Genomic DNA, 20,994 nt, shown 5'->3' with positions numbered 1-20,994 from the left:
CAGCGACAATCTTCCTCACCAAAAAAGAAAAGCACATCGCGACCTTTACTCTTATTTCATCCCCAGGAACGTGTACTGGGAATGAAGCATCTTTGACAGCAGCGCGGACGACCGGTGCCCTCAGATGCCCCACGCGCTGCTGCAGAGCCTTCTGAGAGGTGTAGTCCCCACCTCCAGCGCAGGACACTCCCAGGGCCTGGGGACATGGACTACAGCTCCCAGAAGATCTTGTTCCTAGGCAACGCCGACTTTCTGGGGCCTCCCACTGCTTCCCTCCATCGGCCGGAGAACCGCACCGCGGAGCCTTCTGGGAGATGTAGTACTAGGCTCTAGATGTCCAAGCGCGCCGCCCGCTGGACACGACTAGCGTAACTCTAAATCCCTTTAAGTCCTAGAATTCTCATCCCGAGGCTTCCTGGATTCTTGGAACCGCCGACCGCGCGCTTCTGGAGGTCAGGACGGCCGCTCAACGGTAATTTCTTGGAATCATAGTGAGATAAATCTACCTGAGCCCAGCATAGGCCAGGCCGGGGACCCTGCACTACAATGTAGTCCCGGAAGGCCCCGTCCCCAGAACTGGCCCAGTTGCGCACGCCCATTGGAAGGCCACCCTCACCGCCGCGCCTTCTGGGAAATGTAGTCTGGCTCCTCCGGCCCTCAGTGGCTGGACAGATCTAGGGCTCGGGCCGTAGGTCTACAACTCCCAGAACCGCCACCGCGGCTGCGTCCCCACGCTCCAGGCTTCTCGCCGCGCACTCCCATTGGTCAGAAGGCCGCGCCACGGGGCCTTCTGGTCACGGTAGTTCCGCTTCCCGCTCGGCACGGGGATCCGGCGGAGAGGCTTCGCTAGGTCAGGACCATCGGTTCTGTCCGAAGGCGACGTGCCCCGGGTCTCGCTCCAGGTCCGCCAGGAGAGCTGCGGGCTCCAGGCCGCGCCAAGCTGCGGAGACGCTGGACCGCTGCGGGTCGGGCCGTTCCTACGCGCCCTCCAGGCCTGCCTTGGGCGCGACGGGGCGGGCGGAGATGACAGCCGCGGGGCCAATGGCACCGCGCCACCCGGTGAGTGGCGCTCCCCCTCCGCCGAGCGGGTTCGCGTCTCCTCCATGCCGGGCGCGGTGACTCCTCCACCCGTGAGCCTGGGGCCGACATCGCGCCTTCCTCCAAGCTTCCCCCCGGCCCGCCGTCTGTCCCAGGAGGGACGCAGACGAGGGGAGACCTGCCTGGGCCTGCGACCCTCAGTGGATCAGTCAAGTCCCGCAACCACTAAAGGTCCCATCACAGACCTCCGGGCAAGAAAGTGCCTGGCCTGGACGGCTTCAGCCGCCACGCCGGCAGGGACATGGTTCCGGCCGCGACGGCGTCCGAAGCGGTTGCCTCTAGCAGGGAGCACCTCTCAGTTGGTTCTAAGGGAGACGGCACGCTGCTCCGAGCTCAGCTGCCTCATGTGAAAATCCAAAAAGCAGACCCCGGGAGGTGGGAACCGCTTCCTGACTGTGGTGAGGATTCAGCGAACTTCCGTGAGGCAGAGAGCTTAGTACCGTTCCCGGCCAGCCAGGGAAACCCGGGGCAAACGTTAACGTGGTTAGCGGCAGATGTTAACATTTTCATCCTTTTGTTCCTGGTGGTGTAAAAAGGAAGGGGTATCCCAAAGGGGACTGTAGGTGTCCATCTTATGGAAGATAAGTAGGTGATCAAGAAATGGGCGGGATTCTTAGGGGGTAAACATTTTGAGGTTATGGTGGCTCCTGTCTGAAACGGCTGATGCAGACCCCCGGTGGCCCCAGGAAGGCTCAAGTGTATCCCTCGGGAGCCAGAACCCTTTCACGACGTCTCCCTGCACACCTGGGCCTGTGCTCAAGTTCTTTGTGGGCCCCTCTCCCTGCGCCTGCGGGAGCTTTGCGGACATAACGGTCTTGGCTCAGCAGTTAGGGGGCTGACATTTCAGGAGCAGGTAACCTTCGATGACGTGGCTGTGGACTTCACCCAGGAGGAGTGGAGGCTGCTGGGCCCCGCCCAGAGGACCCTGTACCACGAAGTGATGCTGGAGACCTTTAGGCACCTGGTCGCTGTGGGTGAGGCTGGGACCTGTGTGGAATTCTGTCTGCTTGGGGTCTCTGCAGAGTGGGTCTGACCTGGCTGGGAGCGTGGGATCACTGAACCCTAGGAGGACTTCTCCTCCAAACCTGACGGCCTGATCTCTCACTTGGACAGGGCCTGGGATCCCCAAGCCACATATCGTTGCCCAGCTGGAGCTCGGGGTAGAGCCATGGAGGATGGACAGAGGACTCTCTCAAGATCCCTGCCCGGGTGAGATGGGGAAAGGAGCTTTACAGTCAGTGTTTATATTTTCCTTCTTCTCTGCCCTTCCTTGTACTTTTCATTGCCTTTGGCATTTCTGTAATTCCATCTGGGATCATTTTCCTTTTGCCTGAAGAGCTCCCTGTATCATTTCGTTTAGAGTGACAAAATTCCCCCACTTTGTGTTTGCCTGAAAATGACTTTGTTTCCTCATCATTTTGGAAAGACACTTTAAGCAGAGAATTTTAGGTTGGCAGTTGTTTCTTTTTTCAGCACTTGCCACCATGCTGTTGTCTTCTGGGCTCCATGTTTTCTGTTGAGAAGTCAACCCTCCATCTTGTTATTGTGGCTTTTTATTTTTTTGCTAACAGAACTTTCTTAAATGCACAAATTTTAAGTGTACAATCAAAAACTTTTGACAACTGTATACACATGTATCATTGTCACCCAAATCAAGCGTGAGGACATTTTCATTATCTCACAAAGTTCCTTTGTTACTTCTTTGCCTTTAACAAAGGCAACTACTGTTCACATTTGTTTTTCCACCATAGACTACTTTGGCCTCTTCTAGACCTTCATATAAAGAGAATCATACATTATTTCTCTTGTGTAAGGCTTACCTTAACATTTCTGAGATTCATCTGTGTTATTGTATGCATTATAAGCCTGTTCCTTTTTACTGCTGAATAAAATTCCACTTTTCGTGGGGTTTTTTTGGTTTTTTGTTTGAGGAAGATTAGCCCTGAGCTAACTACTGCCAATCCTCCTCTTTTTGCTGAGAAACACTGGCCCTGAGCTAACATCCGTGCCCATCTTCGTCTACTTTATATATGGGACACCTGCTACAGCATGGCTTTTGCCAAGCAGTGCCATGTCCGCACCTGGGATTGGAACTGGTGAACCCTGGGTTGCCAAGAAGCGGAACATGCGAAGTTAACCCCTGTGCCACTGGGCCGGCCCCCTCTGTGGATTTCTTACACAATCATATCATCTGCAAATAAAGATTGTTTTTCTTCTCTAATGTTATTATACTGGCTAGGATCTCCAGTACTTAAAAAAAATTAATTTGTAATTAACATACAGTGAAACCTGATGTTCTTAAGAGCAGTCCAATGAAGATTTATAAATGTATATATTCGTGTGACCCATCCTCCAATCCACACGCAGAATATTGCCATTTTCCCATATGTTTCCTTTGGGTCCCTTTCCAGTTAATACCCTGCCATGTGGCAACCATTGTTCTGATATCTGTCACCCTTGACTATCCAGTACAGTATTGACTAAAAGTGATGCGAGTGGACGTCCTTGCCTTGCTCCTGGTATTAGGTGATAGCATTCAATACTTCACCATTAAGTATGATCTGATGCCCTTTATCAGAGTGAGGAACTTCTATTCCTAATTTGCTGAGTTTTTTTCATGAATGGGTGTTAAAATATAACATCAAATGCTCTATTTGCTTCTATTAGCATGATTGTATTTTTTTTTTCGTTGTTCCATTGGTTTCCGCTCTTTCTAATTTCCTTTCCTTGTCTTGGTTTAATTTGCTTTCCTTTTGTCTGGCTTCCTGAGGTAAAAGCTTAGGTCATTAATTTTAATCCTTTCTTTCTAATATTTGCAATTATAGCTGTGCATTTTCCTTTCAGCCTTAATTGCATCCTGCCCATTTTTGAACTGAACAATAATGAAAATACAACACATGAAACTGATTTCTTCTTTGGTTTGTGAAGTGCATTGTTTAATTTGATTTCTTTTATTGATGTCTAGATTAATTCCATTGTGGTTGAAGGACATATTCTGGATGAATTCAGTCTTTTTAAATTTATTGAGAAATGTTTTTATCACACCACATATGGTCTATTTTGGTGAATGTGTATTCTGCTCTTATTGGGTGTGGCATTAGGTAAATGTCAATTAAGTCAAGGTGCTTAATTGTGTTGCATACACTTTATTCTTTTTTTTTTTTTTTTTTTTTTGAGGAAGATTAGCCCTGAGCTAACTACTGCCAGTCCTCCTCTTTTTTGCTGAGGAATCCTGGCCTTGAGCTAACATCCGTGCCCATCTTCCTCTACTTTATACGTGGGACTCCTACCACAGCATGGCGTGCCAAGCGGTGCCAAGTCTGCACCCGGGATCCGAACCAGCGAACCCCGGGCCGCTGAGAAGTGGAACATGCAAACTTAACCGCTGCGCCACCGGGCCAGCCCCCATACACTTTATTCTTATGGATTTTCTTGTGTGCTTCTTCTATCAGCTACTCAAAGAAGTGTTAAATCTCCAACTATGACTGGATTTGTTTATGGGTTTTTTTAAAGTCAGTTTTTGCTTCGTGTATTTTGAAGCAATGTTACTGGGATTAATGACAAGTCAGGTTGTTATGTCTTCCTGTTGAATATACTCTCTTATCACTGTGAAATGTCCTTCTTTTCCTCTGGTAATATCTCCTGTCTTGATGTTTACTTTACTTGATCTTAATATAGCCAACTGGCTTTCTTGTAGTCAATGTACTGCATTATATGTCTTTTTCTGTATTTTTAGTTTTGGCTTATCTGTAGAAATGTTAAAGTAAGTCTCTTGTAAACAGCACTTAATTGAGTTTTGTTTGTAATCCGTTTTGTCTGTCTTATTCTTTAATATGACAGTTTAGTAAATGTCTGTTTAGTGTATAATTACTGATATGTTTGGGTGTATGTGTACCACCTTGTTATTCTCTACTTGTCTCAGCTGGTCTTTATACCTTGGTTTTTCCATTCTACCTTCTTTTGGATTAATTGGATATTATTTAATATTCCATTTCCCCTTTTTTCCTCCTTTCTTAGCTTTATGTCTGGTAATAGAGTCATGCGCCACTTAATGACGTTGCAGTCAACAACAGACGGTATATACAATAGTGGCCCCATAAGATTAGCACCATATAGCCTAGGGGTGTAGTAGGCTAAACCATCTAGGTTTGTGTAAGTACACTCCACGATGTTTGCACAATGACAAAATCACCTAACGACACGTTTCTCAAAATGTATCCCAGTTGTTAAGGAACACATGACTGTATTGTGTAATCTTATATCTTACTTGCTTTAAGGTTAACAATACAAATCTTTGACTTATCAAAGTCTACCTGGAATTAGTATTATGCCACTTAGTGTACAATGTAAGAGTTGCAGTTTTCCCTGTTGCCATGTATTTCACTTCTACATATTATATAAGGCCCATTATGCGTTGTTGTTATTCTTGTTTTATACAGTCAACAGCATTTTAAAGGAATTTAAAAGTAATTCTGTCTAATATTTTTTCCTAATTAATTAGTTTTTGCATTGTTCTTGATTCTTTTCTGCAGATCCAGGCTTCTATCTTTGATCATTTCCATTCAGTCTAAAAAACACCTTTCCTACAGAGCCTCTCAGATAACGTCTGTCATCATTTTAAAGTCTTGGCTCCTTTTGGACTTTCTTCTTCTGTCATTCTTGCCTGGATGAGGCTCCCATGTGTGTTTCAGTGCTGCCTCCAAGGCAGGTCAGTTCACAGACTGTTCTTCAGACAGCACAGAAGATAGACAGGGAACAAATGAATGAAATTAGAACTCATGGTTAAGTTCCCTTGTTCCTTTTTAGTAAGTCTTTAATATGTGCTCGATAAAAAAGTTACATTTTAAAAATTGGAATTGGTTTTCATGTATATCTTTCCCCCAGAGACAGTCGTTTAGAGTGCTTTACTAGCCCTCTTTATCATAACATTGAAGTATGTACTGAAATATTTTAAAAATATGATAACCAATGTCAAAATCATAAGATTTTCTCTATAGGTCGTGCCTTGAACACTAAGTATCTGTTAGGATGAGGTCTGCATTATCACCATTTCTGGCTTCTCTATTGTCAGTTCGCATTACTAACTTGGTAAATATTTATTATGTGCTGAGTTACACATGTCTAACAGATGTAACAGGCGAGATTTCAGTGCTTCACAAATACCGCTACCCACCTTACTCCTCTTAGTAATCGTTCTTGTGCTGATTAGGTTCTAGCTTTCTTACTTAACATCACATATCAGTAATTTCTTCCCAAGACCAGACCCCCATTATCCAGGTTGAGTTTGAGGCAGACAGTTACAATAATTGACACTTTACTTATACACATGGTGAGTGTCAACCATTATGTGTTGATTTTACTAGATGAGCTCTCAGAGGGTGACCTTATTCTAAAGTTTTGAGGTTACCTTACTGTCACCATAGAGTATTAGCAACAGAAATTGCCTGTAGATAAAAAATTAATATTGAAGGTGGTTGATTCAAGAACTGGAAGAATTTTTTTTTGAAAGATAATAAAATTAAAAAGTTAACGTTATAAATTTCAGACCTTAGGGATAGAATATTTGCTAGGAAATACACGTACATACCTACACTCCTGCTATTACAGTTGGTCTGTTATGAAGGATAATGGTGGGTGGGGAGAGGCTTCCAGTTAGACATGTAATATTTTAAAATCCAGGTTATGCAGACGTTTGATAGAAGCCAGCAATAGTAAGAGATATTGGCCAAAAAGATAGAGGGTCAAGGGTTAAAAGACTTAACATCAACTCATGGCTTTTCCACTGGTTAGTTAAATGATCTTTGGTTTCAGGTACCTGCTCCATTGTTCAGTTTCATCATCGGAATGATCTTAGTTACCTCTCAGTTCTAATGTTATTTCATGTGAGTATAGAGTAGAGCAATAGGGAATGAAATACTCAATGTAAAAAAAACACACTGTGGTATTTCTTGTAGTACACTCAGATGGTGAAAAACTCTCTCCACTTTTTTTGGCCTAAAAACGTCTTTTTTTTAGCTTTCCTTTTGGAAGGCTTTTTTCCTGGATATAGAATTTTAGGTTTTTCTCTTTCAGCCTTGAAGATGCTAGTCTCTTGTCTTCTTGCTTCCATTGTTTCTCTTGGGAAGTTAGCTGTTTTTCTTTTTGTTGTTCCATGAATGTAATCTCTTGTTTTTTTCTCATCACTTTTAGGATTTTTGCTTTATATTTGGTTTTCAACAGAGTGATTATGATGTTTTACGTGAGGTCTTCTTTGAAATGATTCTGCTTAGAGTTTGCTGAACTTCTTGGATCTGAAGGATGTTGCCTGTAATCAATCTAGGAAAATTCTCTGCCATTATATCTTCAAATATGTCTTCTGCTGCTCTCTATCTCCTCTCCTGTAACTCTAGCTACACCTTAGTCCAGTTGTCAGATGTTATGTTTTTACATTCTTTTCTCTCTTTTTGTATCATGACAACGTTTCCTTTTACCTGCCTTTGAATCACAGATCCTTTCTTCTCCTGTGTCCAGCCTACTGTTAAGTCCATTCATGGTTTACTTCAGATACTGTATTTTTATTTAGTTTTAGAATTTTCATTTGGCTCTTTTTTCAGTTTTCGATGAAATTATTTATCATGTTTGTAATAGTAATTTTAAAATCTTTTTCTGTTACTTCTGATGTTTGGTATGTCTGTTTTTGTTGACTTTTTTTCCTTGATTATGAGTCATATTTTCCTGGTTCTTTACATGTCTGGTCTTTTTTTTTTTTTTTTTTTTTTTTTGAGGAAGATTAGCCCTGAGCTAATATCCGCCACCGATCCTCTTTTTGCTGAGGAAGACTGGTCCTGAGCCAACATCCATGCCCATCTTCCTCTGCTTTATATGTAGGATGCCCACCACAGCATGGTGTGCCAACTGGTGCCATGTCCGCACCCGGGATCCAAACTGGTGAACCCCAGGCCACCGAAGTGGAACGTGCACACTCAACCGCTGCACTACCAGGCCGGCCCCATAATCATTTTTTTATATACTTGACACTGCAGATGATACGTTGTAGAGACTAAGGCTTGTTATCTTCTACCAAAGGGTGTGAATTTTGTTCTGGGTGGCAGTTAAATTACTATGAATCACTCTAATCCTGATGAGGTATGGTTTGAGGATTTAAGTTGGTTTATGGCATGGTTTGAGGATTTAAGTTGGGGTTATTTGGTTTTCCTCTAGTCCTTGGATGTGGCCCTTATTCTTAGGCATGGCCTTTCCTCTTAAGGTGTAGCTTTCTAGGGTCTCAGCTGAAGGCCTGGGGTGCTTACTGAAGTCTTTCTGCCCTAGCTGGGCCTCATGCCTCCCAAGACTGCATAGCTTCTGAAGCCTGTGCCCAGGACTGTAGCAGCTGTTCCTTGCCAGGTCTCAGAGAGCTTTCCCCTGTGCATTTGCAGTTAGGGTCCAGCTAAGGACTCAAAAGAAACCCTCTGCAGATTTCTGGATCTTCTTCTTTGCCCTGCTTGACATTGCAAAGCCCTTCTCCTAGTCAATTCCATAGCCTTCTCCCCATGGTGGGAAACTTAAGGCCTCCCCACCTGGTGGGAGTCAGGCTGCTGGTGAACATGATCAAGTACCCAGTCTGTCAACCTCACAGACGAGTCCCAAGCACTCACAGTGCTCCAGGTGCTGTGCTGGGCACTGAGGACACACTGTAAACAGGACTGATGAGGTCCCTGCCTCTGTGGAGCCTGAGGCCTCTAGCATGTGGTCTGGGGAAGGGCAGAAAATATAGAACCAAAAGAACAAGGTGATGACAAATAGCACCAAACAGTGCTGGGAGGCAAATAGAACAATGATGATGTGGAAAGTGAGGAGGAGCCCATATTGGCTGGGAGGTCTGGGAGGGTCTCTCCGAGGCAGTGACCTGGAGTTGTGACTGGAATGATGAGAAGAAGGGGAAGGGTGTTGACACCTAAGACCTTGGGGATCAAAGGAAGGTTGTCAAGCACCCCAGAACTGTGTATTAATGGGGGAAATGGTCACACACAATGAGAATTAAAGAAACCCAGAAGGAAAAGGGACAAGCATAGCTGTAGTAGTTTGACTCTGATTCTGGGCGCGAGGGGGGCTGGATGGATCTAAAGAGGTGTTCTCTTGGCATTATGAAACTGGTTTGTTGGGAAGATTAATTCGGTGTCAATTACAGGAGGAATGGATGTTAAGTGGGGAGATAGTTCAGAATTTGGAGATATCTAAGCATTCAAGAAAGGTGAATGTGTTATCTTTGGAAATGTCTTCTTATTCTGTGATCTTTCCCCTAATGCTGTCCCCTACGCCTGCTTTGCTGATCACTCGTTTTGTTGATCAGTCTTCCTGTGGATTCCTCTTGTTCTGTGTAGACATTTTGTGGCTTCTCCTCTCACAATCCCATCTCTTCCCTTAGTTGATATTTAAAAACATCTACTCGTGTCATGTACATCTTGTTGCTTTTATCTTGTAATTCTCACTGGAGGAGTTTTTTTCCAAGCACCAAACTGTTTTACTTTCCTTCCAGAATCAAAGAACAGACTTAAAAGCCAAGAGTCACCATCAACAGAGGCCATTTCTGGTGAGGACCTACCCTGCAGCATGAACCTACCAACATCCACAATGGGTGATTCCTGGCACTCTACTGTAGATGGTGACTGGGAATCTCAGAATGAAGCAGAAAAGCAGAAGACACACAACGGCATTGTGGGGCCAATGGAATGTAAACAAGAGCAAGTAGTGACCTGGGATGAGGATTGGGAAAATGCTAAAGTTGTGGGAAAATGCAGCCTCAGTTCAAACTTGGTTTCTTCACAGAGATTTCTTATCAAAGAACAGTTCTGTCAAATTGACTTAGGAGTTCAAAGCTTACAGCATAATTTTGTTTTAAAAGATCATCAGGAAGTCTTGGTAGGAAAGAAACCTTGTAAAGGCAATCCATGTGGAAAAGCTTTAGAAAAACTGTATAAATTGAATGAGCACGGTAAATATACCAACCAGAACATATACCTTTCTACACATGAGATAATTAGTACAGGAGAGAAATTTTATGGATGTAAAGAAAGTGGGGATTTTTTTACCCAAAGCTCACACCTCTCTCAGGTCATGAGAACTCATAGTGGGGAGAAAGCCTATGAATGTGATGAATGTGGGAAAGCCTTTAAGAAGCTTTCATCTCTTACTCACCATCTGAGAAATCACAGTAGAGAGAAAGCCTATGAATGTAATGAATGTGGGAAGTCTTTCTGGCAGAGCCTTCACCTCATTTTGCACCAGAGAATTCACACCGGGGAGAAACCTTATGAATGTAATAAATGTGGAAAATCTTTTAGCCAGAATTCTCACCTGAATGTACATCAGAGAACTCATACTGGAGAGAAGCCCTATAATTGTGATGAATGTGGAAAATCCTTCAGTGGAAGGTCTAATCTTAATGTGCATAAGAGAACACATACTGGAGAGAAACCCTACAAATGTGAGGAATGTGGGAGAGCCTTCAGTGACCGCTCATCATACACACAACATGAAAGGACGCACACTGGAGAGAAACCCTACAAATGTAATGAGTGTGGAAAAGCCTTTAGCCACAGCTCTCACCTTACAGTTCACAAGAGAATCCATACTGGTGAGAAACCATATAAATGTAATGAATGTGGGAAAACTTTCAGTTTTCATTTATCCTTCACTCAACATAAGAGAACACACACTGGAGAGAAACCCTATAAATGTCATCAGTGTGGGAAAGCTTTCAGTCAAGGTTCTAATTTTATTGGGCACCAAAGAACTCATACCAGAGGGAAAAAACTACATATTTCATTTTAATGTATAAGAGCTATGCGAATATATTTAGATTTTTGACCCATTCCCAGAGAAGGGCTGAGCCTGGGTGGCATTTGATACCTAGGGAAACTGCCAATGAGAAACAATTAGTAAGATCAAAACTCCCTTCAATGATACTAGTTAATACAGTCAACCAGTGTGGGAAAGGCTGTTGCTGAGAATTCAAAATAGGTTGATAATATTAAATGAAAGTACTGTTCCAAAGAGCCAGAGTGCCATTACTTATTTCATTGTTTCCCCACTGCTAGAAAGTTAGACTGCTTCTAATTTGTTTCAAGAAGTTGCTATAGGGGCCAGCCCGGTGGCCGAGTGGTTAAGTTCGTGCACTCTGGGTTTCGCCAGTTGGATCCTGGGCATGGACATGGCACTACTCATCGAGCTACGCTGAGGTGGTGTCCCACATGCCGCAGCTAGGACCCACAACTAAAAATACACAACTGTGTACCGTGGGGCTTTGAGGAGAAAAAGGAAAGATAAAAAAAATATTGAAAAAAAAAAAGTTGCTATATGCTGTAATTATGAACACTGTGTAGAAACATGGAAAATGCCTATAATGTGTAGCGAAAGGTGCAGAATTATTGTGGCTAAGATGCCTTGTGTGTGCATTTGGACCAGGGCTTGGAAGGAAACACAGAAATGAACATAGCTAATAAGAGTCTTGGAATATTGAGTGACTTTCTTTTTTTCTAATGTTTCTCTCAAAATTGCTACAATTTTACAATAAACAAAAAGGTGAGAAGAGAGAAGTAGGTCAAATGTGAGTCTGAATCATTGGAGAGAAATGGGTGCACTAAAGTAGCAAAAAGAAGAAGAAATGGAAATAAATTTAGTGGTCAACACAAAAAGTTAGAAAAAGAAATTGTTTCTAATCAAAGCAGAAAGAAGGATGTAATAAAGATAAAAGCAGGAAATACATGGTAAAAGGTGACTGTGAGAAAAAAACACTGTAATTTCCAAACTAACATGATCAAGAACAATGACACACAGATTTGCAACATAGGGAATGAAAAAGGAAATAGAGAAAATAATATCAAAAAGTTTGTACATTTTTGTCTACAGTTGAAAATTTGCAAGGATGCAAATAACAATGATAAAAGTATATACTAGAGCAGCTGTTACAGAGTAGACAATATCCCAAGCACTCAGTCTACATAACCTCCTTTAATAGAAAAGTCTTAGTGAGGGAGATTTTATCTCCATTTTACAGACGCAGAAAATGCAGTCTAAAGAGGCTAAGTGGCAGGTAAAGATTGGCAAAGATTTAAAGACTGTTGGACATAGGCAAAAATAGTGGGGAAGTGGACCCTATTATTCAGCACCCATGCACGGTTATCTGGGTGCACTCTCTTTGTAGGATGTCCAGATGTAAAGGATGCTCTCAAGTTGATTCAGCAATCTCACCTTTGCAGTTCACTCTTGGAGATAACGGCCCACGTATGCAAGCATGCAACACAGGACCTTTGTTACAGCATAGTTCACAACAGCAAGATACTAAAGGCTCATCAACAGCAGAATGTTTAAGTAATTATGGTGCATAAATTAAATGGCAAATTTCTGGGGGACAAAATTAGGTTCATAAAACTATAAATCTCTCCCAGGGGAATTCTGTGGAAGAATGTCACCCACATGTTAACATTGCTTATGGGTGATGCGATTTTAAGCAATATTTGCTCTTTACCTCTTCCAAAATGATTTTAGTTTCTGTATAATGAATGTGTATCATGTGAATTGAAAAGAAAGTTATTTTCATCCAGAAATAATATTAAGATTGTGGAATCTAAAATTTTCATTATCACATGTTACTGGGTGGGAAATGGAATACAAGTCATTTATGTGTGTGTAGCCAGAGATGTGATCAGTGCTAGTATGGTGAGAGGTTGACCCAATATATAGAAACTGGTACATGTGTGTACATGAGAGATAGGGAGAGAGCGAGAGAGATTAAAAGTGAAAATGATTTGGGTCTGGCCTGGAGGTCTAGTGGTTAAGTTCGCACACTCTGCTTTGGTGGCCCAGGGTTTGCAGGTTTGGATCCCAGGCGCAGACCTACACATCACTCATCAGGCTATGCTGTGGCAGCGTCCCACATACAAAGTAGAGGAAGATGGGCACAGATGTTAGCTCAGGGACCATCTTCCTCAAGTAAAAAGAGGAAGATTAGCAGCAGTTGTTAGGTCAGGGCCAATCTTCCTCACCAAAAAAAAAAAAAAAAAAAAAAAAAGCCAACACCATACTTCTGTTTCCAATTAAGATATAGGAGTATGTGAATGACCATAGCACCCAAAGTAACAGAGAAAAGCAAGGCAAAATTTTTAAATCATATTCTTTTATGGTACACTGCTGGAGAGGTGGAATCAAGGAAGCCTTGATGAATTCCAAAGAGAGATGTTCCCTTCCCAGGAGAGCATGCTGGGGACAAACACCTGGTTTGGGCGCAGGTGGGCATCGAGTTGGCTGGCCATTGATGGAACTACACTGCACAGTGGAGGAGAGAGCAGCAGAGCCTTTGACAACAGTGGGCAGGCAGGACTCCAAATACAAAAGTTGTTTTCTCATCCTAAGAATCCCCTCAGTCCAGAATTTTGCTGAGAATCCAGAACAGTGAAATGCTCATATCTTAGCACCATTACATCATTTTTGACAAGTGTGTATCAAGACAGAACATTTCCATTACCTGGTAAAGTTCTTTCGTGCCCCTTACCAGACAGTTCCTCCCTATACACCCAAAAGCAAAGGGTGATTTCCATCACCATGGGTTATTTTTGCTGATTCTAGAATTTCATTAGGTGAGATCATAATCATATATTTTGTGCACTTTTGTGTCTGTTTTTTTCCCTCAGCAAAATATTTTTGAGATTCATCTATATCATTGCATGCATCACTGGTTCATTCTTTTTATTACTGAGTAGTATTCCATTGTATGAATATAGCACAGTTTATCCATTCTCAGGTTGATGGAAATCTGAGCTGTTTCCAGTTCTTGGTTACCAGGAATAAAGCTGCTGTGAACATATTTATCAAGGTTCGCTTTTGTTTTTGTGGGCATATGTTTTCAATTCTCTTGGATAAATTCCTAGAAGTGAAATGGCTGGGTTATAGAGTAGATGCATGCTCAGCTTTTTAAGAAATTGTCCGTTCTCCAAAGTGGTTGTAAGACTTCATGTACATATCAGCCATGTATGAGAATTCCTGCTGCTGCACATCCTCACCAACATTTGCTATTGTCCATCTTTTTCATTTTGGCCTTTCTAGTGAGTGTATAGTGATAACTCATTGTGGCATGATGACTAATGACGTTGAACACTTTTTCATGTGCTCATTGGCCACTTGGCATGTGTTCTTTTGTGAATCATTTATTCAAGCCTCTTGCCCATTTGTTGTTGGGTTGTCATTTTTATTATTGACTTGTAGGAGCTGTGTATATATTCTGGATACAAGTCCTTTGTTAAGCGTATGTGTTACAAAAATTTTATAAACAAAATTTTAGCAATCCAATTGAATACTGAATCCAATATTATTGAATCCAATAATATAATAAAATAATTTTAAAATAAGAAGTCATGACCAAGTGGGGTTTATCTCAGGAATGCATGGTTGGTTTAACAAAAATCAGTAAATATAATTCACTGTATTAACAAGCTAAAAAAAAAGTATATGATTACCTCAATACATGCAGAAAAAAATTTGACAAAATCCAACATCCATTCCTGATTTAAAAAACAAAAAACCAACTTTCATCAAACTTGGAATAGAAGGGATTGTTCTCAACATGATAAAGGACATCTACAAAAACCTACAGGTAATATCATACTCAGTGGTAAAAAGCTGAATGCTTTACCCCTAAGATCAGAACTTGGCAAGGATGTCTGATCTCACCGCTTCTATTCAACATTGTAATGGAGGTTCTAGCTAAGGCAGTTGGCAAGAAAATGAAATAAAAGGAATCTATATTGGAAAGGAAGAAGTAAAAACTCTCGTTATTCACAGATTACATGATCTTCAATGTAGAAAATCTGATGGAATTGATCAAAAAAACTATTAGAATAAGTGAATTTAGCAAGGTTGCAGGATACAAGATCAATATACAAAAATCAATTGCATTTCTATATACTTGCAATGAACAATTGGAAATTGAAATTTTTTTAAATATTTACCACAGCATCAGAAAATACAAAATACTTAGGGATAAATGTGACAAAAGATGTGAAGAATCTGTACATTGAAAACAAAATATCGCTGAGAGAAATTAAAGAAGACCTAAATAAATCAAGAAATATACTTGTTCATATGTCAGAAGACTCAATATTGTTAGGATGTCAATTATCCTCAAATCTATAGATTCAGTGCAATCCCAATCAAAATCCCAGCAAGACTTTTTGTAAACATGGAATCATACGGAAATGCAAAGGATTTAGAATAATCAAAACAACTCTGAAAAGAAAAAGTTGGAGAATTAACGCTATCTGGTTTCAAGAATTATTATAAACCTACAGAATTCAAAACATTATAGTATTGGTATAAAGATAGACGAATAGATCAATGGAACAATATATACTCTGGAAATAAACCCATACACATACAGATAACTGATTTTTTTTTTACACAGGCACACAAGGCAATGCAGTGGAGAAAGGATAGCCTTTTCAACAAATAGTACTTACTTGGAACAAGATATCTATATCCAAAAAAAAAAAAAGGACTTTGATCCTTACCTCACAGCATATACAAAAACTAAATAAAAATGGATCATAAATCTACACGCAAAATCTAAAACTATAAAATTTATAAAAGATTGGAGGAAAAGCTTTGTGACCTTGGACTAAGCAAAGACTTTTGAGATATGACACCAAAAACACCATCCCTAAAAAACCAAACTGATAAATTGGACTTCATCAAAATTAAAAACTTCTGTGCTTCAAAAGACATGGTTAGGTGAATGAAAAGTCACAGACTGGGAGAAAATATTTGCAACACATATATCTGACAAGGGACTTGTTTCCAGTATATATAAAGAACTGTCAAAACTCAACAATAAGCACATAACCCAATTTTTAAAAACCAGGCAAAATATTTTCTTTTTCTTTCTTTTTTTCTTTTTTGAGGAAGATTAGCCCTGAGCTAACTACTGCCAGTCCTCCTCTTTTTTTGCTGAGGAGCCTGACCCTGAGCTAACATGCATGCCCATCTTCCTCTACTTTATATGTGGGACGCCTACCACAGCATGGTGTGCCAAGTGGTGCCATGTCCGCACCTGGGATCTCAACCAGTGAAGCCCGGGCTGCTGAGAAGCGGAACTGTGCACTTAACTGCTGCACCACCGGGCCGGCCCTGCAAAATATTTTCACCAAAAAAAATATGCAAATAGCAAACAAGCACATGATAAGATCTTAACCTCATTAGTAATTAGGGAAATGTAAACTAAAATCACAATGAAATACCAATACACATCTATTAGAATTGTAAAAATCAAAAAGACTAACAATACCAAGTGTTGTCAAGGATGTAGAGGAACTGGAACTCTCATACATTGCTGGTGGGAATGTGAAATGGTGCAACCACTTTGAAAAACAAATTGGTTGAATTTATACCTACCATATGATCCTGTGATTCTATTCCTAGACATTTACCCCAAAGAAAAGGAAATATATGTCCATACAAAGATTTGTACACTACACTAATGTTCATAGCAGCTTTATTTGTAATAGCCCCAAACTGGAAACAACCCAAACGTTCATCGACAGATGACTGGATAAACAAATTGTGGTAGATCCATAAAATGGAATACTACTCAGCAATAAAATGGAATGGCCTATTGATATATGCAACATGGATGAATCTCAATTAGGCTGAGTAAAATAAGCCAGACCAAAAAAATGTACACAATGTATAATTGCATTTATATACAACTATAGAAAATTCAAACTAATATATAGTGACAGAAAGCAGACCTGTGGTTGCTTGGGAATAGAGGGATGGGGAAGGGTGTGGAGAGGCAAGAGGGAGGGACTTCATGGGGTGTGAAGAAACTTGTGGGAGTGGTGGATATGTTCATTCTCTTGATTTTGGTGATGGTTTTACAGGTTTAAACATGTCAAAACTTATGAAATTGTACATTTTAAATATGTGCAGTTTATTATATATCAGTTATACTACAATTAAGCTGATTTTTAAACTTCTAGGAGAAAAATATAGGATACTGTTTTTAGGACCTGAATGTAGTTTGGATTTTGAAATTGACATAAAACACAAACTATGGGAAAAAAAGTCATTTAAAAAGAATCCTCCTTTTCTTCAAAAGATACCATAAACAACGTGAAAGGTAAGTTACAATTTGGAAAGGATGTATTACTAATAAAAGATTAATGTTAAATTTATGTAAAGAATTTCTACAAACCAGTAAGAAAAAGACAAACAACCTAATAGAAAAATGCGCGAAGGAAATGAGAAGGTACCTCAAGGAGAGAAGACACAAATGGCTTAAAAACTATGAAAAGATGCTGAATGTCGCTAATAAGAGAAGTGCATACATCTCACAATGAACTACCATTTCCTATCCATGCATTTGGCAAAAATTTAAAAAGCAGACACTACCAAGCATTGGTGAGGACATGGAGCAAGTGGAACTCCTAGACATTGCTAGTGAGAGTATAAAAAGATGCAATCCTTTTGGAAATGGAGACATATCTGCCAATGTTGGATATAAATATTCATACCCTATGACCCCTCAGTCCCACTCTGAGGGCTTACCCCAGAGAAACCCTGCATGTGTCCATAAGGAGACCTGTGTATGAATGTTCATAGCAACATCATTTGTGGTAGCAAAAACTGGAAGCCCTTTCCTTGATGCTCTTCCCCCAGATAGCTACATGGCTGGCTTCCTCCCTGCCTCGGGTCTTTGCTCAAATGCTGCCTTCTCAGTGAGGCCTTCTGATCCTCCACCTTAAAATTGCAACCAACCCCTCCAGCATTCCCTGCTCCCTTTCCCTACTTGGCTTTTAGCAGTTATCCTCATCTGACATGTCCGATATTCTACATATTTTTATATTGTGTATTCTCCTCTAGAACATAAGCTCCATGAGGGCAGTGGTTTTGAAATTTTTATTCACTACTTTATTCCTATTTCCTTGATAGTAGGTGCTTTAATGAGTATTTATTGAATGAACCTAAGTGGTCATCAAAAGTAGACATGATAAACAAATTGTGGTATACTCATTCACAATTTTGGAAACTGGACAGCAGTGAAAATAAATGAAACAGAGCTTCATGTATCAAAAAGGATAAATCTTGCAATGACAAATACACGGAGCAAAAAATGCAAGTTGCAGATAAAATCTTACCATATAATAGCATTTATATGAATGCAAAATGTGCAAGACATTTGTGGTGCTCTGGAATACACACATGTCAAGCTTCAGGAAATACATGGAGTGATCCACATTTCATTTAGGATAGTGGCTGCCTCTGGAGGAAGGGGGTGCTTCTACTGGAGAGGGGAACACAGGGGTTTCAACTGCATGGGTAATGCTCTATTTTTTTTCAGCTTAGTGCATTCATAGGGTTTCACTGAATTTCTTACAACTTTATTATGTTTTACATGTTTTTCTTAAAAGAAAAACGGGCAGACTGCTAACATTAAATTCCAGGGACATGAGAAATTGCAGGCTGAATGCTGAGCTGGTGGCAGAGGTACCAGAAGGAGCTGTGGCAGGGGGAGCTTCTGCATGGCCACCAGCAGTGGAGAAGCATGTTGACTTCCATGTGGGGGACCCAGAACCCCATAAGGTGTTGAAGTTAATAACTCCTGGGCTTTTTGCTGGCAAAGAAGAGTTTAATCCTAGGATTTGAGAGCATATGGTAACTTCCAGTCTAGCTCACTTGTGCTAGTTTACTATTGGTGACCCTACAACCCAGCTCATAAAAGGCCTAACTTGTTCCAAGTAATGTGCCCTAGACTCCCCTCCCTTTACCTTCCATTCTCATGACCTAGAATGAGGAAATGGAACCAGCTGGAGACCTTCACATGTCAAGAGGTGACCGCTCTTTGGGCGTCTCTCAGAGGAGGGGCACGTCCTGGGAGAACCTAGATTTTCCTACTGTTTCTGGCTCCTCCCACTCAGAATCTCAGTGGAACCTCAGACACAGCTCAGAGTCCCATAATAGGGGCATCCAAGATGGCTGTGCAGCCCAGCCTTTGCCATCTCATAGCACAAGACAGGATATGGTACACCCAGAACACTGGGGTAACTGGAGTGGTAGAAGGCTTGGGTCAGAGGGCAGCAGTGTCTTCACACACCTGTAACCCACTGCCCACCTGACAAGGCCCTTGGTGAACAGCTCCATTCAGTGACCTTCTCTATGCCCTGCCTCCTTGTGGGTATTACAGGCTGGACTGCAGCCCATGATGCAAAACTTTGAACCTACTACCTGTTGGCTCTACCTTTAAAATACTAACGTGTCTGAAATCTGACCACTGATCACCACCACTCTGATCCAAGCTGCCATCATCTGCCACCTTGATTACTGCATTGGTTCCTCGGATCACTCTGCTCCTTCCCTCGCCCTCTTCGTCTAGTCTCCACAGAGGCCACAGCCCATCACTGCTCTGCTCAGAACCATGCCATGGCTCCCCCTTTCACTCAAAGCCAGAGACATCACGATGTCCCTAAGGCTCTCTGCAAATCCGGCCCCTCACTGCCTCTGACCATAGTGCTGTTCCAACTAAGGGCTCGAAACAGGTGGACAAACAGGCAAGGCGAGTAAGCAGCAAGGAGGGAGAGGCAGGGGAACCAGGAAGCTCTGGGCGAGGGTCACTCTAACACAGGTGAGGAGGCTCCGTGCGGGCTTAATGGGCTCTGCCGCAGGAGACTCCAGGGTCAGCTAGGGCTGGGCCGGGGGTCGTCGCCCAGGGGTGCTCCTGTGGGCGAGGGGCCTTTCGTCTCCCCGTCCGTGCTCTCGAATAGTGGCTTTGAACGGCAGCTGCCCAGGTTTCGTTAGCCTGTTCCCGCCCTATTCCTCAGCGCCGCTCAGGAATTGCTGACTTGACTGGGACAAAACCCCACAAAATAGGTCGACGAGAACTCACGCTCCCAGAAGGCTTCACCGCCTGAAAAGAGATCTGAGCAAGCCCTGATGTTCTCGGCAGGGCTGAGGGGAGGGCTTCACAGGCGAGGGGAGGCTCAAGATTAGCTTCTTCATCTGGAAAAGGGTATCATTAACAGCCACTTCCTCACAGACTTGTCACTATTGAATGGAACGATCCCTCGAAGGCGCTCAGACTTCACCAAGCTCCTGTCGCGCAGTGCAGCCACCGTGAGCCGCCATTTCGCGGGCGGGCAAACCGAGGCTCGCAGCGCCGCGAGTCACCCAGGCCCTCTACTTGGACAGCGGCGGCGGGAGAGGGCAGCCTGAGCCCGGACAGTACCGCAGCCCACGGGAGTCCCTGGTGCCGCGGGGGCGGGACTCGAGGAGGAGCAGCTCTGCCCACTGCCATGGTGGCACTTCCAAAGTCGGATCGCGCCGCCTGGAACTACAACTCCCAGCAGCCCGCGCGGCACGTCCTGGTCGACGCCGGGGGAGCGGCCGCCATTGTCCGCGGCGGAGGTGAGGCGGTCGCCGGGGTGGTGGGGCGGCTGCCGCCCGGAGGGCCCTAGGGTCGGGAGGAGACGCTGGGAGAGGCGGCGTCTGCCTTTGGTGCCGGCGCGGCGCCTGGGCCGGTCGAGCGCCTGCCCTCTCCGTGCCGGCTTCGCGCCCCCGTTTCCCTCAGCCCTCCGACCCCCGCCTCCCGCCTCCCGCCCGGCCTCGCGGCCGCGCTGGGTTGCCTGGGCGGCCCCGGGGAGCCCCGCACGCCCGGCCTGGGGTCGGGTCGCGGCCGCCGGCCCAGCGCGTCTTTGTCTCTCAGGCCGCGCGGGGCTCCCAGGCGCACCGCAGGGCCGAGCCTCGGCGCAGAACAAAAGCCCCGGCGCGTGCCGAGTGGCCTGCGGAGAGCGGGGCCGGGAGCCGCGGGCAGGTAAGGCCTGCGCGCTGGGCGCCGCGTCCGCCCCGGGGGCGGGGCGGGCTGGCTGGAGGCCC

General features: G+C 43.3%; 2 protein-coding genes and 1 non-coding gene across 16 annotated transcripts in view; 2 read left to right on the top strand and 1 right to left on the bottom strand.

The window, feature by feature from the left end:
- Window positions 1-114: 114 nt before the first annotated feature.
- On the bottom strand, window positions 115-255 carry MIR9093 (microRNA mir-9093). The gene has a single exon (NR_128116.1). It is a non-coding gene; the product is annotated as a microRNA mir-9093 (primary transcript).
- On the top strand, window positions 205-4,904 carry LOC102147524 (zinc finger protein 28 homolog). The gene is made up of 5 exons (XM_070222799.1): window positions 205-316; window positions 773-1,059; window positions 1,946-2,072; window positions 2,212-2,307; window positions 4,280-4,904. The coding sequence occupies exons 1-5, from the start codon at window positions 205-207 to the stop codon at window positions 4,282-4,284; spliced, it is 627 nt and encodes a 208-aa protein (XP_070078900.1). The 3' UTR covers window positions 4,285-4,904.
- An 11,096-nt stretch (window positions 4,905-16,000) lies between these two features.
- ZNF606 (zinc finger protein 606) overlaps window positions 16,001-20,994 on the top strand; it is a 50,411-nt gene continuing 45,417 nt past the window's right edge. For 3 of the 14 annotated variants that reach the window (XM_070225056.1, XM_014731252.3, XM_070225047.1), the window contains exon 1: window positions 20,511-20,932. Coding sequence is in view for 1 of the 14 variants with exons in the window: in XM_070225053.1 (XP_070081154.1) it covers window positions 20,415-20,526; window positions 20,825-20,932 (220 nt within the window). In the remaining 13 variants the exon portion in view is untranslated. Of the gene's footprint in view, window positions 20,933-20,994 lie in introns of all 14 variants that reach the window. The other 11 variants (XM_070225053.1, XM_070225048.1, XM_070225046.1 and 8 more) reach the window with 11 other exon arrangements.

The sequence above is a fragment of the Equus caballus genome, chromosome 10 (genome assembly GCF_041296265.1).
Source record: "Equus caballus isolate H_3958 breed thoroughbred chromosome 10, TB-T2T, whole genome shotgun sequence".
Lineage (NCBI taxonomy): Eukaryota > Metazoa > Chordata > Mammalia > Perissodactyla > Equidae > Equus > Equus caballus.
The sequence above is the reverse complement of the archived record's forward strand: the minus strand, read 5'-3'. Positions and strand labels throughout refer to the sequence as shown.